The sequence below is a fragment of the Chenopodium quinoa genome, unplaced genomic scaffold, assembly GCF_001683475.1.
Source record: "Chenopodium quinoa cultivar QQ74 unplaced genomic scaffold, ASM168347v1, whole genome shotgun sequence".
In the NCBI taxonomy this organism is placed as follows: Eukaryota; Viridiplantae; Streptophyta; class Magnoliopsida; order Caryophyllales; family Amaranthaceae; genus Chenopodium; species Chenopodium quinoa.
Genome location: NW_018743021.1, coordinates 3,047,901 through 3,070,650, shown reverse-complemented (window position 1 = coordinate 3,070,650; position 22,750 = coordinate 3,047,901). Strand labels below are relative to the sequence as shown.

Genomic DNA, 22,750 nt, shown 5'->3' with positions numbered 1-22,750 from the left:
GAATTAATAGAACGAACATGGAGGTAGTCATTGTCCTTATCATCCAATAATGACTTGAAAATTCCACCCTTACGCATAACTTCATCATCAACAAAGGAATTTTCAACCACCGTTTCTACAACTAATGATTTTTCAATCACCGGTTCGTCAACCAATGATGTTTCAACCACAAATTCTATAACCGATGGTTCTTCATCCTCAATAACATTCACATTATTATAGTGTCCATAGACTTTTTCATCAAGAGCCTTCCAATAACTTTCATTAGCAACTAATCGTTTCCGAATATGATCATATGTATATGGAAAGACTCTAAAATCATCCGGAGCACGCACAAAAAACTCACTATAAGGGCATTCATGATTTTCATGACAAAGACATTGACAACTACAGTAGTTAGGCGCTGCATAAAATTTATATAATTCTTGTAGTGGCGTAAGCATGGATATTTTCAACTCATAAAAAAATAAATAAATAAAATTAAAAATTAAAAAAAAATTAAAAATAATCTAGACTCTAATAATAATTAGACTTGGTGGGAGGGCTAAAACTGGAATTTGATTTGCTTCATCAGTCGACGTCACACATACATCAGTACCTAATCCATTAACAGAATCAGTTTGCTTTGAACTGCTCTCCAAGCATTCAAGATGGTCCTTCAAAACCAAATAATTCTCCCGTATCAAAGAACATTCTCCACTAATCTTTGCTGCAACACCATAGTTAGCATCAATTATTTCTAGATTGCAAACAGAAGCTACAAAGAAACATGCTTTCTTTGCAACTCGCTGCTCAGCAATGTACACTTCAGGACAGGGGTCATTGAAAATGCACTCCATGGAAATACTATTACGAAGGCAGGTCACCGTTAATCAAGACATATAGCCATGGCCTTCTAATCTAGTGGTTTCAATGCCAGTCACAGAAACACCAGACTTCCTAACTAAAACTCCCAAAAACTGTGCAAAATCCAATGACACATGAACATCATGAAACGATGCATCCTCCCTTGTACTGCATTCTGCACGTATACGACTTAAATCTTCTCTGTCCTGCACTAACTCAGCACATCTATTCTTATACAACTTCACACACAATCGATACATCTTAATGCGCTCATAAGTGAAATCAGACACGCGCACACTAAACCGACACATCAATCTCTTCACAGCTTTGTGGGCCGCTCTTTCACGAGACTCTTCAACTGAACTAGCATCTCCACCATAGGAAATGAACCTTGCACGAGAGTTTGGCTTACTAACTCGCACAAAGACATTATTCTTAGCAGCATCTATAAATCCATAAACCGGCGATGGGAACTGCAGCCAAGCAACAACCTTTTCCAAAAGAGGCTGAAAAGGGACAAAAACTCTGTTTGACCGTCTAGCCATAACCTATAATGGCAAAAACGATATTCAACCAAAAATCATCTAACAAGAGGAAAGGGCTTTCTCTCCTAAACAAAACTACTAAACCCTACGCACACCAAACCGTAAAAATAGAACTAAATTCCACTAATAGAAACCTAATTAGAAAAGGAAAGCTACAATGGAAACAAAGCCAAATCATATAAGAAATCTAGAAGTAGAGCACAGATATCTTGTACTAAACACACATACACGTAAATAAGTATTCTTAAAATTACAAACACTCCACCAAAGAACAATCATGCCATTGGTGCTCTATAACAAAAATAAACTCTAAATCTGAAGAGGCATATATAGAAAACAACTCGATAAGTCCAACAAAATGTACAACTTTGTTCCAGTCCATGTCTGATCCCTACCCCTGTGTACTCAATTAAAGGTAACCATTGCTGAACACTCAATCATACTCTATCATTAGCTAACATTGAAGAGCTATGCCATATAAAAACAACCAAACAAATATTACTTTGCCTCTACATACAATAGTTAACAGGTACTATTTCTACTAAAATCGGACATGAAATAGACTACATAAACACTTAATTAATAAACCCAAAAATTATTATATGCAGCCAAGCTACCAGTAAAGCACCACATATAAAAAAAAGGGTCTTAACTATCCAACATCCAATACATAAAAAGAAGCAGAAAAAGTACCTTAACAAATGTCCAACAACACCACCACAAACAATGATATCAGCAAACCTGTAACCCCCCCAAAAAAATGAAATAAGAACATGGAAATGAATCAATTTATTTGTCGATATTCCTATTACCACAACAATTTAACCCATCTACCTAGTGCATTCATATCCACAATACTAACACTATATAAACCATTTTATGAAGACAATTTTATCACCATTTCTCAGAGGCTGCAGTACAAAAACAAACCCGAGACCACTATCATGAACATTCAATGAGCATAGACACATCTGTATAGGGAATTATAACAGGCTTCCAACACATTGTAGAATTGTATATTCAATATTAGTCATTGTATCACAATACACATAATAATCTGTTAGTAAATTAAGGCTCAATTTGCTAGAGAATCCGAAACAGAAACCATATGGACAAATGAAGCCTGTACTATAAGTAATGTAATATCATCCATAACAAAGCACCACCTTTCACACAAACAATTCCGCACAGGGAAATCAGATCACCCACCGCCAAAAAGAAACTGTTACTGCGCATGGATCGCTTGCCATGTCCAAAGAAAAGAACACCTTCAAGCTATATATATAGACTATGGTCAACAACCGCACCGACATCAAGAACCCTAGGAAAGTCATAATTTTTTTCCCCTTTGACACAGACATTGCAGTGGCGCCCAAGTAAGGCATTCCAATGCAAGAAACAAACCAAAATACTGGCTAGATAGCAAAAAGAGCGACGGAAACATACCAGCCATTCTGAAACATCCACCCACAGAAAGAAAACTCCATTCCAGACCTGGCCATCAAGCAAAAAAGCTAGCAAAAGACCCAAACCAAAGCAAGTAAGCAAAACTGAATCAGAAATTCAACACACAAAGCTACCTGTACAAGCAACAAGGACCTTAGCTGTCAGGCAAACAAAGGCATTCTAGGGGTGTGTATGTAATAACACGCAAAAGAACTATTCACCAGCTACAGTGAATACTTTTGCATGTTTTATAATGGTTATAGATAAGTGTTAACGTATTCTATTTACCAGTATCTTTTTAGTTCCTTTTTATTTTACGTCAATCTGTATTTCTGTTCAGTACTAGTATAATCTATAAATGGGAGGGGCTAGAGTTGGAGCATACATACTACATCCGTTTCAACGGAGGGAGTACTTCATAATTGCTTTGAGTTAAGTAAAAAAGATTTAGTGGAAAGGTATAAATATTGTAGATTTCTTTTTTTGGGAAAAAATAGGTAGACATTTTATTACAAGGTACTCTGTGTAGTTAGAGATGTTTGCCAAAAAATGAATTATATAAGTTGGCCAATTTATATAAAATCTATTCAAACTTTTAAAAAAATCGGGTGTACAATAATTATTGTACATCCATTATAAAGATAACCTAAAGTGATTAAAAGTTACCCATGAAATGAATAAAAGTTACCCCAATATGAGTTAAAGTAACCCAATTCAAATAAAAATTATCTATGCTTTATTAGTAAAGAATCAAATTTTAAATGACTAAAAATCAATTATTAGTGATTGAATGTAATTAAATTACCTTTATAAAACTTTTCTTGTTGTTGATTTATATAAAAATTGTATTATGTTTAAAGTTACCCAAAAAAAGACAAAAAGTTACCCTAAAATTAGCTAAAAGTTACCCTTATACTGCTTGATGTACACTAATATTAGTGTAAACCGGATGTATACAAATTTTTTTGTAAAATCTATTGTTATAATTTGTATATTTTTTTTTAAAAAAAAATGGATGAATATAAACAAGAATTATGCACTTTGTACAAAAATATTTATACTTTTAAAATTTAGTTCTAATACTTGTTCAACTATGTCTAATACATATATTAAATTATTAATGTAGGAGTCAATTTATTAGTGAGCTGCTTAAAATTATTTCATTTTTTAATGATAAATTGATAGAGACCTGGCAATTCTGACTCGACCCGAACACAAAGCTGACTCAACCCATCCCATACCCAACCCGAAGTAAAATTGACTCGAATTTGACCCGATACCCGAATTGACCCGACCTGAACTTGATCCGATACCCGAATTGACCCGACCTGAACTTGACCCGATACCCGAATTGGCTCGGCTTGAAATTACCTGATACTCGAAGTGACCCGACCCGAAGTGATCCGACTCGATTTTGACCCGAATTGATTAACTCGAACCTGATCCGAAAGGACCTGACCCCCGAAAATTAACAAATACTGAAAATGACCTAACTGATTTAGGGCTTAATTACTTTATCAGTATAACATTGTGTGTATAATACTGTTGAAATATCAAATATGCGTGTAATTTAGTGTTGGTAATTCATAAAGAGTTCCATTTGATTAGGAACACTTGTTATTGTTATTATTACTACTACTCTTAGCTTCATCTTTTAAGTGTTAAATTGATTTTTTTTCCCCACTATTCACTTTATCTTATTTGAATTTTTGACCAATTAATTAATGATAGTGATCATACATATAAAACAATATAATCTTGTGTATACAGTACTGCTGGACTGTCTAATGAAAATATTATTAAAACTCAATTGTTATACTATATAGTTATTGATAATTATAATATATTATTGGTCAAATTTCTATATCGACATAGACAAAGATTAACCCGACCCAAACTTGACTCGATAATTGGACCCGACGACTGACCCGACCCAAAGTGTTGACCCAATACTTGACCCGACCAAAATTACCATTAACCTGAAACTGACCTCGAAACCCGAATTTACCCAACCATACCCAAACCCCGCCCGAATATTGATTGACCCAAAATTGACCCGACCCGACCTGAACAACCCATTTGCTATATTGATTGACTTGAATTAATCGACTTGTGCCCTACCTGAACGATTCGTTTTAGTTGTATTTATAATGTAGAAGCTTTCAATATTCAAATTTCAAAATTATTAAATATGATAACTTAAATATATATATATATATATATATATATATATATATATATATATATATATATATATATATATATATATATATATATATATATATACACACACACATCATCCTTACATTTAGGCGGGAAATATTTATTATGAGAGTGACATGTGGATTATGATGACATCAACAACATTTTGTGTTAGTAATAGTTAATATATTTTACAAAAAGTATGTACAATATATAGTTTATTATTATCATTATTATTTTTATTTTATATAATTTTTTAATCGATGAGGTCAATAATTCACTATATTGGTATTAGAAAAATCTCATTCATATCAAACAACCCATCAAAAGGATTAAAAATAAAATTATCAAAAATAGCTTTAATTTGTTTTTTACAATAATAAAAGATTGTATGATAATCAAGCTTACAGTGAGGCCAATCACAGCATAACATCCCATTCGGAAGTAGGGTTTTTAAGATGAGGTTGAACCATCAGCCCCCATTTTCCTGCCGCTATACTTAGGGTTTTTCTCTCTCTACTCTCTCACTCTCTCTCTATCACTCGCTCCCTAATACTCACTCAATTTGCTCTTCTTCCCCAATTTTGTACTCATTTCCATGGATTCTTTATCCTTAAACTAGGGTTTCTCTTCAATTTTTCTGGGTTTAATTTAATTCTGAGAGGTTAGGGTTTTTCCGAGGGTTTTTCAAGTGAGAAAATGGCAACAACAAACCCCTTCAATTTGTTGGATGATGATGCCGAGGATCCCGCCCTCCTCATTGCTGCGCAGGAGCAGAAGGCTGTTGCCGTTGATAAGAAGGCTCCGGCTGCTGCCGCACCCGCTGCTAAGCCCGCCAAACTCCCGTCCAAGCCTCTTCCTCCTACTCAAGCTGGTCATTTTCTCTCTCCTCCCTTTTTTTTATTAAACTGATTAATCTGGCTTTTTTTAATTAGTATTGGATGATAAATGAATGTAAAGTCTGATTTTTTTTAATTTTAATTTCATTTTGTTTATTGTAGTTTCATTGAGCTTTTCTCTGTTGATTATTTTTTATAATCATTGATTGATTGAACTGCTTTTGATGCTAAATGAATGCTGTTATATTGGTATTTTTTGGGTATGATTTAGTTATTTAATTAAAAAAGTTAGTTTTTCAAATTGGTTTCATTTAGGGTTGGCTGGAAATCACTAAAGAATAATCAAAATGGCTTTTTTGTTAAATCATTATGTATTTATATTATTTTAATTTTATTTTGCGTTTATTTTGTACTCCTATATGTCAAATAGGAGTTTAGTTGACTCTAGTCATTAGATGAAACTTCCCAAATAAGGCTATAACTAATGTAAGCTGTATAGGATTTAGTAATTTCGATGTTACCTTTTTGGCTTTTTATTTTGAGCTGATTTAGCTTGAAATCAGTTACGAGTAGATTTTTGTTTCGAGCATAGCACTTGTGAATTTAAAGTTTTTGTATTGACCAATTAGACCCGAAAATTTAGAAATCAATCAAAGTCCTATAGGTTGATAATGTCCGTATCTATCATTTGAATCTTTCTCCAATACTTTGGAGTTTTTCCATCGTTGGAATTGGCATAGTTTAATTCTCTGAAACTCACTCCTAGCTACTGGCTTTATGCTTAAGAACATAAATTTTTTTATCACTGCCTAAACTGTATTTTGCTTTTCTAATAATGTTAGATTCCCTTCCAATCAGAACATGACTAATCTGATCATCCGAAGTTTTATTTCCCAACTCTGGTGGTTAGTTTGTTAACGATGTTAATTATGTTATATGACGTGTTTTGCTTTCCTAATAATGTTAATTATTTTCCCCAAGGTTTCCCAAGTTTTCCTATTTCCAATGATTCATTCCATCTATTTACAATTTTCATATTGAACTTGCAGTGAGAATATTAAGCAATTGGTTACATTACATTATGTAAATATTGATTGCATCAGTTGTGTCTCATTCTCTCAGTTTATTGAATGGTAGTTTAGACATGATTTAGTGGACGAATAGGAGGTATTCTTTGAAACCTTTACTATAATGGATTATTAATTTGCAAGTCCCACAAGCTCCATACCTTTTGATGCATCATTTAGGTTAGCAGCATTCTAGTCTTACTGCTAAATTGCTGATGAGTATATATTGAGTGTTTACAGTGAGAGAAGCAAGGAATGAAGGTGGTCGTGGTGGAGGTGGCCGTGGTGGTCGTGGTGGCGGTGGCCGTGGACGTGGTCCAGGTGGAGCTAACAGGGATTTTGCTGCCAATAATGATGAAGCATTTGCTAATGAAAATGGAGCTTCAATGGCATACAAGGAGGAAAGAGGGCAAACTGAAAGACGTGGAGGGTATGTTGGTTCTCGCGGTGTTTACCGTGGAGGGCGCCGTGGAGGATTTGGCAATGGAGAAATTTCTGAAGGAGAACGACCCAGGAGGACATTTGAGCGCCGTAGTGGCACTGGTCGTGGGTGAGTTATACTGTTACATTAGCTATTATTGTTTGTGTGCTATGTCAATTTAAGAGTGATTGAATCACATATTTACATCAATTGATTCTCTTGAGCAGAGGCGGTGACATTAAACGTGAGGGTGCTGGTCGCGGAAACTGGGGAACTCCTACTGATGAAATTGCTCCGTGAGTGAAAATACTCTTTCTGTTTGTCAATAATTGTAATACTCTTTCAGGCAAACATGCTAATTTAAAACTCTATTTTAGGGAGACTGAGGAACCTTCTGTGGAAAATGAGGCAGCTGCAGCTGAGAAGCCGGCAGGAGAAGAAGTTGTTGATGCTGAGAAGGAGAATCCAGAAAAAGAGGCTGAAGAAGTTGAGCCTGAAGAAAAGGTGGGTTTTATTATAATTTTCTATTTCCTCTTTATTGCTACAGATTTCTGCTGGCATATAAATACCTGTACTATTAATTTAGTCACCATGAGATTTCCTTACAAGTTATTCAACTGCCAAAATAATGCTAATGTCCTTGATTATATGCTTGGGCCTGATTAGGTCTAGAAATTTCACGGAATTGAGTGCAACATGTACTAGATTTGGCAGGCTATGCAACTCCTGAACAGTTGAACTTAGTACTACTTAAAGATCTATATTCATATACACGCGTCATAAAATTATGTTAGAACTTTAATGGTTCAATTGAATATAATGTAGGATGGTTTTTGTTTATTCTGCCTTGTAATTGCCAATCTAATGAGTCTTTCAAGTTGAAGTTCAGAAACTCAACTGTTCTGTTAATCTGTAGGATTTATTCAATGCTGGCAACATTTCTTGGGTTATTGTTAAATGACTGAAAATACTACGAAGTATTTTACAGAAGAGTTATGTATGTTAAAAGTTACTGTAAAGTTGATGTTTGACTAAATTTTTTATTCATTTTTTGGTGGTTTGTATTAGTTACTGCACTTTGACAAGTCGTTTTGGGCCTTTGGCCTAGTTCTCGTACATTTAATCTGTTGTAAAAATGTTAATTCTTCATGTTTCCATATAAACATGGGCCAATATTTCGTACTTATGTGGGTGTTTATCATTGTCAGCAAATGACACTTGAGGAATATGAGAAGGTCTTGGAGGAGAAGAGGAAGGCTTTGCTAGCATTGAAGGCTGAGGAAAGGAAGGTTGATGTGGACAAGGAATTTGAATCTATGCAGTTGGTTTCAAAGAAGAAAATTGATGACGAGGTCTTCATAAAATTGGTAAGCTCCCTCTTATTATGGTTACTAATTATTTAAGAAGAGGAATTTTGGAATAAAAATTTCCTACCAAACTACCACCAATTTCGACTTCACTCATTTAAGCAGATTTCATGTCAAGGTTTTATTATTTTGAAGTGTGTCCTATATGCTATACCATATTCAATATAATATGTTTTCTTGTCATCAGGGTTCTGACAAGGACAAGAGAAAAGATGCTGCCGAGAAAGAAGAAAGGGCTAAGAAGGTATCGTCTCTTTATTGCTTAGTATATGTTTTAAGTGAATCTTACAAATATTACACCTGAACATTTGACATGTGCAGCCGATTACATTGAAGTCTAGTTTTACCCAGGATATTTTGTTAACTTTTGCTCAGTGAATGAGGAAAAAAAAACCTTGGTTTACCTTTTGACCCCAATGGAAGTGTCTTTTCTGTTCTCTTGTTTATCAAAGTTGCCTTGTTAGTTTTTTACATTTTTTACATTTATGTTGGCAATCCTCCTTTAGTTCATTTCCCTGGTGTGTGTTCTTTTTTTTTGTGGCTCCCAGTTTCTGATTGATTTGTAGATTTTTGGGTTGTAGTGGGTTATGATTACAAATTTTGTTAAGAGGTTTGGGATAAATGTTTCTCGTGGGTTCTTTTGGTCCAATTTAAATTCTGTAGTAGTCTGCAAGTTCATATAATTTAAAGGAAAATTTATCAAGTTAGGTATCTAAGAGTTTTAGCAGTCGAGTTGAAATGAAATGTAACTGAAGGTTGAAGTACAATAGTATCAAGTTATATTAATATTCTCGTGTAATTGTGTTGAATGTGTTCTTTTGTTTGTTTTTTTTTCAGTCTGTGAGCATTAATGAATTTCTGAAGCCTGCCGAAGGTGGTGACTCATACTATAGGCGTGGTGGAAGAGGAAGAGGCCGTGGTGGTAGGGGTGGCAATGGAGGAGGATATGGCATGAATCATGCTTCTGCTCCTAAAATTGAAGATCCCAACCAGTTCCCATCCTTGGGTGGAAACTGAGATTTTGTCCACCGTTGTCTTGGTTATTTTTGGCGCTCTTAAATTTGAGACTTATTTATGATGTTCAGAAGCTCAACAGTTGCAGAAAGATTTGACAGGAATAATTGTGTTTTTTCCTGTATTAAGAGTGTAAATCCCGTAGATTTGTCACCTTGCAAATTTTTCTTTGTTGTCTGTTGTGTCTTCATCTTTTTCCAAATCATTAGGTTTGATAGCAAGAGTGTAACTTTGGTATTAGTTTTGAACTTCAATTTTGGAATCTATGAATGGCTGGTAGGTAGTACTGCTGGAAAGTTTCAACTTTTTTTTGGGAAGATTTGTTCAGATGCAGATGTAGATTTAGTTTGTTAAGCCAAAATCTAATGATCTAATTGTTACATATTGTTCTAGGTTTAGTGCATAAACCTAACATTTGGTGTGTTTAAAGCTCTTACGATAGTTCGAAAACATGCGTGGCCGACAATTAATATCAGCACTAAAGTGCGTTTGACAATTTTGCAAGATGAACTGGTGAATTAATTGCCCAAAGTTGATTAAATGTCTGATAATAGTTTGGCGATTTTAAAAGGTGAATTGATTTTCTAGATCTGATTATGAACACTTGAATGGAATAAAATGATTTGACTCAACAATCACCAAGTAACCAATATGTGTTGTGTGTTGGCTTGATTCATTCTTTACTTGGTATAATCTACACAACTAGACCTGTCAAAAGTTGACCCGTCCAGAAATACCGACTCAAACTTGATTATTAACAATTCATCTGAACCCAAAAAATGGTGACCCAAACCCGACCTGACTCGATCTGAAACCGACCATAGACCCGAGTATGTGAGATCCGAATGCGAACATGAACTGGCCTAGAGATGACCCGACCCGAATGTAACCCGTAATTTATTGACCTGAACCAAACCCGACTTGAACCGAAATTGACCCAAACCCGTTTTAACCCGTCAAAACCCGAATTTAACCCGACTTGTTACTAACCCTACCTGAATTCTACCTGACCCGTTCCAAACCCGGCTCGAATTTAATCCAACCTGTTACAAACCCGACCCGAAATCAACCCGACTTGTTATTGACCTGCCCAAAATTCAACCCGACTTGTTATTGACCGACCCGAATTTTACCAGACCTATTACTAACCCGACCCAAAAATTCAACCCGATATGTGCTAACCCGACTCGAAATCAACACGATTTGTTATCGACCCGACCTAAATTCAACCCAAATTGTTCCTGATACGATTTCAAATCACCTTAGATGCAATTTAGACTACCTTATTATTGTTGATCAAAGCATTTTGTCTAGGGAGACCAGGTCGGTCCAAGCCTAAACCCGACCCTAACCCGATAAGAAGTATGACCCGACGTGACTCGACTCAAGCATGACCCAACCCAAATCCGACCCGCATAGGTTGTGGAAATAATCCGGATTGACCCGACCGGAGTTGACTCGACCCACTCTTATCGACCGAAACCCGATCCGTTTACCCGAATTGACATCTCTACCCGAAACCTCCATAATTTCTCAAAAAAGTGGATATTAGTCTTTAATTTTGGAATTTTTTGACTTTATTTCACTTGCAAATAAAAATTGTCAAAATGTTTACCATGGTCCCAAAAACCCCCGGGAGTCCAATTGGCTGGGAGGAACCATCCAATTTTCCTTTAAACGACCAATTTACTGGTTTGTAAGTTACAACTTGCACCGATTTCATTAACTCAAGCTTACCACGAACCTTTATGACAACATATAATGATCATATATGGATCCAATCGACATTATATGACCCCGAGATGTATCCCCTAGAATCTCAATGCTTTTCGACCCCGGGCTTCAAAACATTCGGAATTTCTCAAAAAACGAGGTTATTAGCCTTCAATTTTGGATTTTTTTAACATTTTTTCGCCCGGATATAAAAATTGTCGAAATGTTTACCATGGTCCCAAATACCCTCCGATAGTCCAGTTGGGTGGATGGAACCATCCAATTTGCCTTCAAATGACCAATTTACCGGTTTACAACTTGCGCCGATTTCATTAATTCAACCCTACCACGAAAATTAATGATAACAAATAATGATCATTTATGGTTCCAAACGACATTATATGACCCCGAGATGTATTCCCTAGAATTTCAAGACTTTTCGACACCGGGCCCCGAAGACTCTAAAATTCTCAAAAAGCGTGGATACAGACTTCAATTTTTGAATTTTTTGACTTTTTTTCGTCTGGAACTAAAAATTTCCGAAATGTTTACCATGGTCCTTAATACCCTCTGTGAGTCAAATTGGGTGGGTGGAATTATCTAATTTGCCTTTAAACGACCATTTTACCGGTTTACAACTAGCGCTGATTTCATTAACTCAAGCCTACCGCAAACATTTATGACAACATATAATGATCATATATGGTTCCAAACGACATTATATGAACCCGAGATGTATCCCCTAAAATCTGAAGGCTTTTGGACATCGGGCTCCGAAACCTCCAAAATTTCTCAAAAACCGTGGATATAAGCCTTCAATTTTGGAATTTTTTTACTTTTCTTTTCCCGGAAATAAAAATTGCCAAAATGTTTAGCATGGTTCTCTAATATCCTCCGGGAGTCCAATTGGGTGGGTGGAAACATCCTATTTGCCTTAAAACGACCAATTTACCGGTTTACAACTTGTACCGATTAAATTAACTCAAGCCTACTACGAACAATTATGATAATATATAATGATCGTATATGGTTCTAAACGACATTATATGACCCCGATATGTATCCCCTTAAATATCAAGCCTTTTCGACACCGGGCCCCGAAACCTCCAAAATTTCACAAAAATCGTGGATATTAACCTTCAATTTTGTATTTTTTTTTACTTTTTTCGCTTTAAAATAAAAATTAACGAAATGTTTACCGTGGTCCCTAATACCCTCCGGGAGTCCAATTGGGTTGGTTGAATTATCCAATTTGCCTTTAAACGACCAATTTACCAATTTACAACTTGCGTCGATTTCTTTAATTCAAGCCTGCCACGAACATTTATGATAACATATAATGAACATATATGGTTCCAAACGGCGTTATATGACCCCGAGATATATCCCCTGAAATCTAAAGGCCCTGAAACCTCCAAAATTTCTCAAAAAGCGTGGATTACCTTAAATTTTCGAATTTTTTGACTTTTTTTCGCCTGTAAATATAAATTGCCGAAATGTTTACCATGAACCCTAATACAATCTGGGAGTCCAACTAAGTGGGTGGAACCATCCAATTTGTCTTTGAATGACGAATTTATCAGTTTACAACTTGCACCGATTTCATTAACTCGAGCCTACCACGAACATTTATGACAACATATAATGATCATTTATGGTTTAAAACAATATTATATGACCCCGAGAAGTATCACCTAAAAACTCAAATCTTTTCGACACTGGGCTCCAAAACCTAAATTTTTTTTCTAAACGCATGGATATTAGCCTTCAATTTTAGAATTTTTTAACTTTTTTTCGTCCGAAAATAAAAATTGCCGAAATGTGTAACCATGGTCCCTAATACCCTTTGATATTCCAATTGGGTGGGTGGAACCACCAATTTGCCTCTAAACGACAAATTTACCGCTTTACAACTTGCACCGATTTTTAACTAAAGCCTACCACAAACATTTATGACAACAAATAAAGATCATAAATGGTTCCAAACGACATTATATGACTCCAAGATATATTTTTTAAAATCTCAAGTCTTTTCGACACCGGGTCCCGAAACCTCCAAATTTTCTCAAAAAATGTGGATATTATTAGCCTTCAATTTTGGAATTTTTTGACTTTTTTTTTGCCCGTAATCCGAAATTTTTACCATGGTCCCTAATACCCTCCGGAAGTCCAATTGGATGGGTGGAACCATTCAATTTTCATTTAAACGACCAATTTACCAATTTACAACTTGCACTGATTTCTTTAACTCAAGCCTACCACGAACATTTATGACAATATATAATGATCATATATAGTTCCAAACGGAATTATATGACCCTGAATAGTATCCCCCAAAATCTCAAGGATTTTCGACACCGAGCCTCGAAACCTTCAAAACTTCTCAAAAAGCGTGGATATTAACCTTAATTTTTGGAATTTTTTGACCTTTTTTTTTCGCTTGTAAAAAAAAATTGCCAAAATGTTTACCTTGGTTCCTAATACCCTCCGAAAGTCCAATTAGATGGGTGGAACCATCCAATTTGCATTTAAACGACCAATTTACCGGTTTACAACTTGCACTTATTTCTTTAACTCAACCCTACCACGAACATTTATGAAAACTTAAAATGGTCATTTATGGTTTCAAATTTCATTATATGACTCCGCGATGTATCTAATAAAATCTCATTTCTTTTCGACACCTGGCTCCGAAATCTTCGAAATTTCTCAAAAAACGTGGATAGCCTTCAATTTTTGATTTTTTTTTTACTTTTTTTCGCCATAAACAAAAATTGTCGAAATGTTTACCATGGTCCCTAATATCCTTCCGGAGTCCAATTGGGTGGACGTATCCATCCAATTTGCCTTTAAACGACCAATTTACCGGTTTACAACTTGCACCGATTTCATTAAATGCCTGCCACGAACATTTAAGACAAGATATAATGATCATAAATGGTTCCAAACGGCATTATATGATCCCGAGATGTATTCCCTAAAATTTCAAGGCTTTTCGACACCGGGCCTCGAAACCTCCAAAATTTCTCAAAAAGCATCAACCCTAACATTCAATTTTGGATTTTTTTTACTTTTTTTCCCTAGAAAATAAAATTGCCGAAATGTTTACCATCGTCCCTAATACCAAAAAAGAGTCCAGTTGGGTGGGTGGAACCATCCAATTTTCCTTTAAACATTTAATTTACCGCTTTACAACTTTGTAGACATCTAAAAATGTCTCCCCAAAACCAAACCCGATGATAAACAACCTTTCACCGCCATTATTGGTCGGGTTGAGTATTTAATCTTGGATTGCTTAAATCCATATTCAATCCCAATACATTTCATAAACAACCCAATTCCTAGCTCATTTTCCCAAAACATAACTTATTTTCCTCTTTTCATGCCTTTAAACCCAAAATAATTCATTTCGTGTCCTTTTTATAAAAACGTTTAGTACAGTTTATTTTGGTCCATAATCTGGGCCAATGATTAAATAGTCGGATGGGACTTGAAAAGAGCTTTCCAACGATATTTTACAAGCTCAAATCCGAGTTATAACGAATAAGCTGTGGCCAAAATACTAAACTGAGCCCAAACCGAACCTAAGCGCACCTTACCTATGACCCAATGATCATGTGGAGGGTCCAAAAGATTTTATCCCATTCCTAAACCAATTTTGGATTAATTGGAAGCTTATATAAGTTTCTAAAATATCTTAATTATCCTCTTTGAAAAGATAAAATTAAAGAGTGACATTTAATAAAACTTTTTTTTTAAATCCTATTTATATTCAAATTGAAAGACGTCCAAAGATAGTCAGATATTATTTTTGTGCCTCATAGTTTTTATCTAAATCTTGATGGTTGGATAGCCCTTGAAATTATCTTTCCATTGATATATTATAATATTAATTCCGAGTTATAACAGAAAAAATATGATTGAAATACCAAACTCAATCCAAGACTGACACCGTCTCACTATTTCGTCCATATCTTTTATTATACAAAATTTTTTAATAGAAAGTAGAATTCAACATATTTCCAACGACATATTATTTATCTTATTCCGATTTCTGGATAAAAAAATATGATAAAAAACAAAAACCGCTAAAATTGTTGTCTATCGAGTTTTATTCCGATTTAATTTGGATTTTATCTTAATTCTTCGACCCTTCTTTTTTTCCTTATAAATAGAGGTCATATCACCCCTTTTCAATCTCAAAAAGCTTGATCATCAAATCATTCTCTTTTCCCTCTTTAGCCTAAACACTAGCCTCCCTATTCTTCCATAATACTTCCCCTAAGCACTCCAAGGAACCCATAATCAACCCGAAGTTCCGTCCTTGAACCAAGGCGTGAAAGGTATAATTAACCGAGGGTTTGGACCAAATCAATTCTAATTTTTATTTAATTTAATTGTTTCAATTTGATTTTTATATTTATTGAAGTTACTAACAGTTTATTCATGATGTAGCAATTCAAGAAAACACGGAAAGTGAGTAATTAATTACTTAATTACTCTTTATTTTTATTCTTGTTGCTAATATCATGATTCGATTTATTATGATTTGATTTGACTAACGCTATTATTGTTAAATTGTTTCCAATATTAATGTTTGTTCTATTATATATTTATTGATCACCATATTGCATGTTTAAAGGGAATATATAATCGAAAATCACGCCTATTAAGATAATTTGGACGACCGGTTTAGGTTCCTTTAATTTCTAATCTTGTTTTTTAATCAAATGATCACAAATTTTAGAATTATGTGTTGCATTAATATTCAACCAATTTAGCCTAATAATAGTTTGGAGCAAATTGAATCTTTAATTGTTTGCATGCCTTTGAGATCGCAGGAATCACTTTTCACTATAAGAATCGAGTAGAGGCCAATACGGGCGAATGTGACTCCATGACTCACTTCGTACCATCATCCCCGATCCTCCTTTTGTGGTTTCGAACCATATGGAGTTAGTAATCTCATGGATTATGAATGAGGTGTAACCTTCACGGGTCAATCGTTATTACCTTTCGTTGTTCCTTTATCGTGGTTGCCTTAAATGATCCGTGAACGGTTTACAAGGTCCTTATAAACTTGTTGGCGGCTTCTTACTTTCCTTGTCCCTAATCGTATTATGTCAATTCCCACTTCCTATGAGTGCCAAGCATATTTACAACATGCTTTAATGTAGGCGCACTTCAAACGAACTTCAAACGACGCCTACAAACTTGCACTGATTTCATTAACTCAAGCATACCACTAACATCTATGAAAACATATAATGATCATATATGGTTCCAAACGACATTATATATATGACCCCCCAGATGTATTCCCTAGAATTTCAAAGCTTTTCGATACCGGGTACGAAACCTCCAAAATTTCTCAAAAAGCGTGGGTAATTAGCCTTTAATTTTTAAATTTTTAGATTTTTTTTCCCCGGAAATAATAATTGCCGAAATGTTTACCATGGTCCCTAATGTCCTTCGGGAGTCCAATTGGGTGGGTAGAACCATCCAATTTGCCTTTAAACGACGTATTTACTGGTTTATAACTTGCACCGATTTCATTAACTAAAGCCTACCACGAACATTTATGACAACAAATAATGATCATATATGGTTCCAAATGACATTAAATGACCCCGAGATGTATTCCGTAGAATTTCGAGACTTTTAGACACTGGACCCCGAAAACTCCAAGATTTCTCAAAAAGCGTGGATAATTAGCCTTCAATTTTGAAAATTTTGACTTTTTTTTCGCCCGGAAATAAAAATTGCCTAAATGTTTACCATTGTCCTCAATACCGTCCGGGAGTCCCATTAGGTAGGTGGAACCATCCAATTTGCCTTTAAACGACCAATTTACTGGTTTACAACTTGCACCGATTTCATAAATTCAAGCCTATCACGAACATTTATGACAACATATAATGATCATATATGGTTCCAAACGACATTATATGACCCTGAGATGTATCCCCTTAAATTTCAAGACTTTTCGACGTCGGACCTTGAAACCTTCTAAATTTCTTAAAAAGTGTGGATATTAGTCTCCAATTTTGGAAATTTTTGACTTTTTTCGCCGGAAATAAAAATTGCCGAAATGTTTAGCATGGTCCTTAATACCCCCCGGGAGTCCAATTGGGTTGGTGGAACTATACACTTTGCCTTTAAACGGCCAATTTAATTACCGATTTACAACTTGCGCGGATTTCATTAACTCAAGCTACTGCGAACATTTATGACAACATATAATGATCATATATGGTTCCAAACGACATTATACGACCCCGAGATGTATCCCCTAAAATATTAATACTAATCTACACCGGGGCCCCGAAACCTGCAAAATTTCTCAAAAAGCGTGGATATTAGCCTTCAATTTTGAAAATTTTTGATTTATTTTTTCTCCCTAAAATAAAAATTGCCGAAATGTTTACCATGGTCCCTACTCCCTAATACCCTTTAGAAGTCCAATTGGGTGGGTGAAACCATCCAACTTTCCTTTAAACGACCAATTTATCGGTTTACAATTTGTCAGTTCGGGCTTTGGTTAAGTGTTATTCCCGATGAAAAAAGATAATACTACACAGTGATGCTCGCAACACTTACAGCAAATATGGGTTTAACATACCCCCATTATCAACATCATGCCTTAAATTAGGGCTTACATTGTGTATGCTGAGGGTGGGTGAGAGGAGGGTTAGGTCTCAGACCCCAAGTCGGGCTGAAACCTAAAATCCAGGCGAGCACCAACTTAGATAGCATTGCAATTTGCAACCTTGCTAAAACTTCTTTGTGAGACAACAAGGACTATAGTTTCAAATACTGTACATATGCTTGCTAAACAAAAACAATTGCGGAGTAAAGATAAAACATTAGTGAACCAGCTGAAGCAAAATTTGTATATTCCTCAGCAAGATTGCGTTCATAGAAAACTATGTTTACAACAATAGAACTACTGAATAACCATTTAAAAATGAGACCATAATGATGCCACTTCATGATGAGCAGCAGCCAGCCTTCTGATTCAATGGCTGTCCTTTAAGTTGAACAGTCGGCGCCTTAGCATTCATAGCAGGTTGGCTAGCCATCCTGCAGTTGCAAACCAAAATTTTAGATAGAGTTGTAAGCCTAAAACATTATACTGTAAACAAAACCATAGTTGTCTCTGTAAGGAATTAAGCTAGTCTCATCTGTAGTGCCATTTCTCAATTCTAAATCTCATAAGTAAAAGTTTATAACTATACTATAAGTTCAATGTCCAAAGACGAAGATATGATTTAATTTACCTATTCTTGATTGAACCAGTCATAGCCATAAAAGCTTGTTCCACATTGGTGGCACTCTTTGCACTGGTTTCCATAAAGGGGATCCCAATTTCATCTGCAAACGCCTGTATAAACGCAAGCATAAGTTTAGAACTAGAGGGGGAAAATCAAGAACCAAATAGAAGATACGCATATATAACGTAGATGAAAATTCAAGTTGAATCACTCACCTTACCCGTCTCATAGGAGACAACTTTATTCGCTGTTAAGTCGCACTTGTTTCCAACTAGAAGTTTGTTTACATTATCACTTGCATAACGATCAATCTCATTGAGCCATTGCTTCACGTTGTCAAAGCTCTCTTGGTCAGTCACATCATAAACCACCTGCAGATAAGCAAGCAGCTATTATTCTACAACGAACAGTATAAAAAATGAAGATATATTCAATACAATGAACATTATTTAACCTACTCACAATGATCCCATGAGCCCCACGGTAGTAGCTACTGGTGATTGTTCTGAAACGTTCTTGCCCTGCAGTATCCCACTGAACAATAACAAACCGTGTAAATGGAAAGTACTTCCAAAAGATTTACACCACATTGGCGCATAGTGTTAATTCAGACATGGAGTGTCCCACTAAAAACATAAATGAATCGACTTTTAGTGGTTTTAAATACACTCTTAAATTACAAAAGTTTCTATGATATTCACAAAACAATCCCTACTCTGATTCAGATAAATGTCCTTCCTGCTTAACTTATATATGTGTTGAAAGGGCATAACCAACATTCATCCACTTTTTATTTACACTCTCATTTTAAATTGATAAGGATTGATTTAAAATGTTACAAACATGACCCTAAGTCCTTGATTGGCCCTTCTGGGCCCTGCTGGCACTGTTTTTCTTTCAGCCTATTTTGTATCAGTGCCTTTGGAATAAGCTTTAAGAATCTAAACTATAAGGTCATAAAATACTTACAATCTGGAGCTTGACACTCTTCCCATCTTGTTCAACAGTGCGGATTTTCTGTAGATAGATCATGGTCATTATATTAGATATTACTTAAACCATCCCCATTTGTTGGAGGGGAAGGATTGAAAAGTAAGTTAGAGCCATAAACTTACAAAGTCAACTCCAATGGTGCTGATGTAGCTCTCAAGATAGGCATCATCCTGTTATCATAAAACCATCTAATGTCAGGCAAATGTAATAAGGTAGTGTTCAAGGAGCCAACACACCACAGTACCACACAGGCACACACGAGTAATGGAAGTGTTGGGAGGAGCAACATAGTGATGTCTATTCCAAAATTCTTCTCATGATTTGCTTTATTAACTTTACTCAAATCATGAAAGATTGTTGACAAAATCCAATCAAACAAAAGGGAGAAGCAGACTTAACTCAAAAATCACACATACATAAGCATCTACATACAGAGATGAAGATGCTAAAAGGTGACAAAGAAAGCTAACACACTCACTTGCAACTGTTTCTACAAGAATCAGAGATTCAGCCCAGCTCAGCATAGATTATGTCCAGTTCACCTAAGCTATAGCACTCAAGCATATTGCCTAACAGTATGTTTGGATAGAAGGAAATGGAGGGAAAGGAAGGGAAGAGAAATGGAAAGATGGAGTATCTTCCATTTGGATAGCAAATGAGGAAGGGAGAGAATTGGAGGGGAGAGAAATGGAAGGATTAAATTGTAGAAAATTAATCCCTCCAACAATGGAGAGATTTGGAAGGAAAACTCACCATTCTTCCCTCCCCTCCCTTTCCTTCCCCTCCTCTTCTCCTCCCTCCCCTTCTTTTCCTTCCCCTTTCTTTATCCAAACAAACTGTAAAAGACTATACATTTAACGTTTGGGAAGGCAAACACCAACAAAAACAACTATAGAGTCACCGAGGGCACCACAATCTTAAACCTTCCAATACTCAAATACACTTAGAAATGAGCCCCATTTTTTTTAAAATCCAACTCTCTGGAAAAAGTACTTATATATATCACTAAATTAATGCAAAATCTCTAGCCAATTTAAATTCAGAAGTCATCCGTACTAAATGAATCAGGATGTAGAAAAAATTAATAATGAGGCTAAGATAAAAGTTCACACCGAATAAATTACCCTTGAGTGACTATCCATAAAAGAGGAATTCTGTAACCAATTCATTAAAGCTAAGCAATGATATCATCCACACAAAGTCAAGTGAAGGAGCCACCGAGCCATGCAAATGATTTAAGAACAAAAAGAAAAGAATTTTAAGGTTCGGAAACTCACAGCAAACCTCAACAGAAGACAAGACTTGCCAACACCAGAATCTCCAATGAGCAAAAGTTTGAACAAGTAATCACTGCATAAAATTATGAAGTAAATTCATCAACTGACTTTATTGATTTCAAAAAAAGGACTCTTTTAATCTTAGTACTCTTCAAATAAATTATGAAGTAAATTATGAAGTATATTAAAGCATCATTATAACAATAGTTAAATTGTTTTAAAAGGAAATATTCAAAGAAATCAGAATGACGGGTAATGTAGGTTCACAGTTTCACACAACAGCACAAAACATGGAAAAGTAAAGTTCTTCGTCATACAACTTAATACGACTTTCAGTTGTTCTAACCTTAATAACATACCTATGATATGTACAAATATGAGTTCGCAGAATCCATTATTACAACAATTTTCCATAACGCATCCAAAAGCTTTGGCAAGCTATTAAGCTATCAAAAGGATCACTCAGGTTCGCGTTACCCCATAGGTCACACTTCCTAATTTTGATATAATTCATTTAAATTGCTGGTTTCATATAAGATTATGGCAGCCAAGTTGATGCCTGCTAGCACATCCCAAATCAACATTGACCGTATAAAAACAAAGCTTATCCCCACATATTACATTATAACATCTCAATATACCCCCTCATATTCTGAATTTCTGACATTAATAAGTCTAATAAGGGGAATGATTAACAATTGACAAAATAGATCAATAATCAAGATCATTACAATAAAAATTGAAATCATCCAGAGTAGAATGCGACCGCCACACACAGGCTGCAAAATTAATAAAATTGCTTCATATTATTGCATTACATTGAATTGATTCAACCATTGCTCCTCTTAAATTATTATATTTGTCTTACATTTGAATTAACATACTACCTTAGCATGATAACATATCTATAATTCTGCTACTAACACATGAAAAAAAGAGAATTCTAATCCAGAAACCTAAACCTAAAAATATGAAGAATTTATCACTTACATATAATTATCTCATTTTGCCAATTAAAAAAAAAAATTCAAAATTCATCAAAGATCAATGCCTTAAAGAATCGATTAATCCATAAATAAATAAAAATTACTAAAATCATATAATCAGATCAAATATACCAAATGCATGTAAAAATTTGCAGTCAATTTCAAACTAGGTCTGTATAAAAGATAATCAAACGAATTATAAAGTAACAACATTAAATTATGAATTGATGGAAACATAATTCAAAAATTACATAAAATGTAAGCTAAAACTGATGAATTAAACTTACTATTCAGAATTCATGACTGAAATTAATGGAGAACACCACCTGTTTTTTTGATCAAATAATTAAAAATAATCAAAGAAAAATAGAGAGAGAAAATGAAAGTGGTTCAAAGTTTTAAATTGAACCGAAAGTGTCGGCCTTTTATATATGGGAAATGAAGGAGAGGCGTGAATTTATGACGTCGGAACTGCGGCGAGGAGTCGCCACGTGTCATAGATCTTGGTTAAAAATTGTTTGATAAATGTGTGATTTTATTTATTTGGTCAATTTTTTTTGGAGGGAAATTGGGATCTCCACCCAATCATGAATTTCTTATATAAGCAACTCTTCTTCCTTTTGTTGTTTTTGGTTATTTTTGTATTGGAAATAAAAAGTGTAGATTTATTTTCTTGATTAAAATATGCAAGAAAAATTATAAATGTTAAAAATTAATTTGTGGGCTAATAGGTTAAATTATCTATTCAAATGTTATTTAG

General features: G+C 34.9%; 3 protein-coding genes across 4 annotated transcripts; 1 reads left to right on the top strand and 2 right to left on the bottom strand.

Annotated features, from left to right (window-relative positions):
- Nucleotides 1-300: 300 nt before the first annotated feature.
- Nucleotides 301-2,962, bottom strand: LOC110730007. 2 transcript variants are annotated; one of them, XM_021909791.1, is made up of 3 exons: nt 2,838-2,962; nt 2,085-2,132; nt 301-1,394 (listed from the first exon to the last, which is right to left on the bottom strand). In XM_021909791.1, the coding sequence occupies exon 3, from the start codon at nt 1,389-1,391 to the stop codon at nt 873-875; it is 519 nt and encodes a 172-aa protein (XP_021765483.1). In that variant the 5' UTR covers nt 1,392-1,394; nt 2,085-2,132; nt 2,838-2,962; the 3' UTR covers nt 301-872. The 2 variants fall into 2 exon arrangements, with proteins under 2 accessions (XP_021765483.1, XP_021765482.1); XM_021909790.1 differs by having other exon boundaries at nt 2,085-2,962.
- Nucleotides 2,963-5,509: 2,547 nt separating this feature from the next.
- On the top strand, nt 5,510-10,101 carry LOC110730325 (RGG repeats nuclear RNA binding protein A-like). The gene is made up of 7 exons (XM_021910123.1): nt 5,510-5,913; nt 7,186-7,495; nt 7,594-7,662; nt 7,744-7,870; nt 8,575-8,733; nt 8,921-8,977; nt 9,571-10,101. The coding sequence occupies exons 1-7, from the start codon at nt 5,739-5,741 to the stop codon at nt 9,748-9,750; spliced, it is 1,077 nt and encodes a 358-aa protein (XP_021765815.1). The 5' UTR covers nt 5,510-5,738; the 3' UTR covers nt 9,751-10,101.
- An 8,095-nt stretch (nt 10,102-18,196) lies between these two features.
- On the bottom strand, nt 18,197-22,436 carry LOC110730323 (ras-related protein RABD2c-like). The gene is made up of 8 exons (XM_021910122.1): nt 22,278-22,436; nt 21,005-21,077; nt 19,850-19,897; nt 19,704-19,751; nt 19,197-19,268; nt 18,950-19,105; nt 18,741-18,844; nt 18,197-18,543 (listed from the first exon to the last, which is right to left on the bottom strand). The coding sequence occupies exons 1-8, from the start codon at nt 22,289-22,291 to the stop codon at nt 18,450-18,452; spliced, it is 609 nt and encodes a 202-aa protein (XP_021765814.1). The 5' UTR covers nt 22,292-22,436; the 3' UTR covers nt 18,197-18,449.
- Nucleotides 22,437-22,750: the final 314 nt, after the last annotated feature.

Excerpts from the sequence above, each read along its gene's own strand:
- LOC110730323 (XM_021910122.1), bottom strand. Across the intron at positions 19,752-19,849 it reads GCACCATTGGAGTTGACTTT|AAAATCCGCACTGTTGAACA; the intron begins GTAAGTTTATGG and ends ATCTATCTACAG. Across the intron at positions 18,544-18,740 it reads ACTGGTTCAATCAAGAATAG|GATGGCTAGCCAACCTGCTA; the intron begins GTAAATTAAATC and ends TTGCAACTGCAG.
- LOC110730007 (XM_021909790.1), bottom strand. The coding sequence starts at position 1,391 with ATGGCTAGACGGTCAAACAGAGTTTTTGTCCCTTTTCAGCCTCTTTTG.
- LOC110730325 (XM_021910123.1), top strand. The coding sequence starts at position 5,739 with ATGGCAACAACAAACCCCTTCAATTTGTTGGATGATGATGCCGAGGAT. Across the intron at positions 5,914-7,185 it reads TCTTCCTCCTACTCAAGCTG|TGAGAGAAGCAAGGAATGAA; the intron begins GTCATTTTCTCT and ends GAGTGTTTACAG. Across the intron at positions 7,871-8,574 it reads AAGTTGAGCCTGAAGAAAAG|CAAATGACACTTGAGGAATA; the intron begins GTGGGTTTTATT and ends TATCATTGTCAG.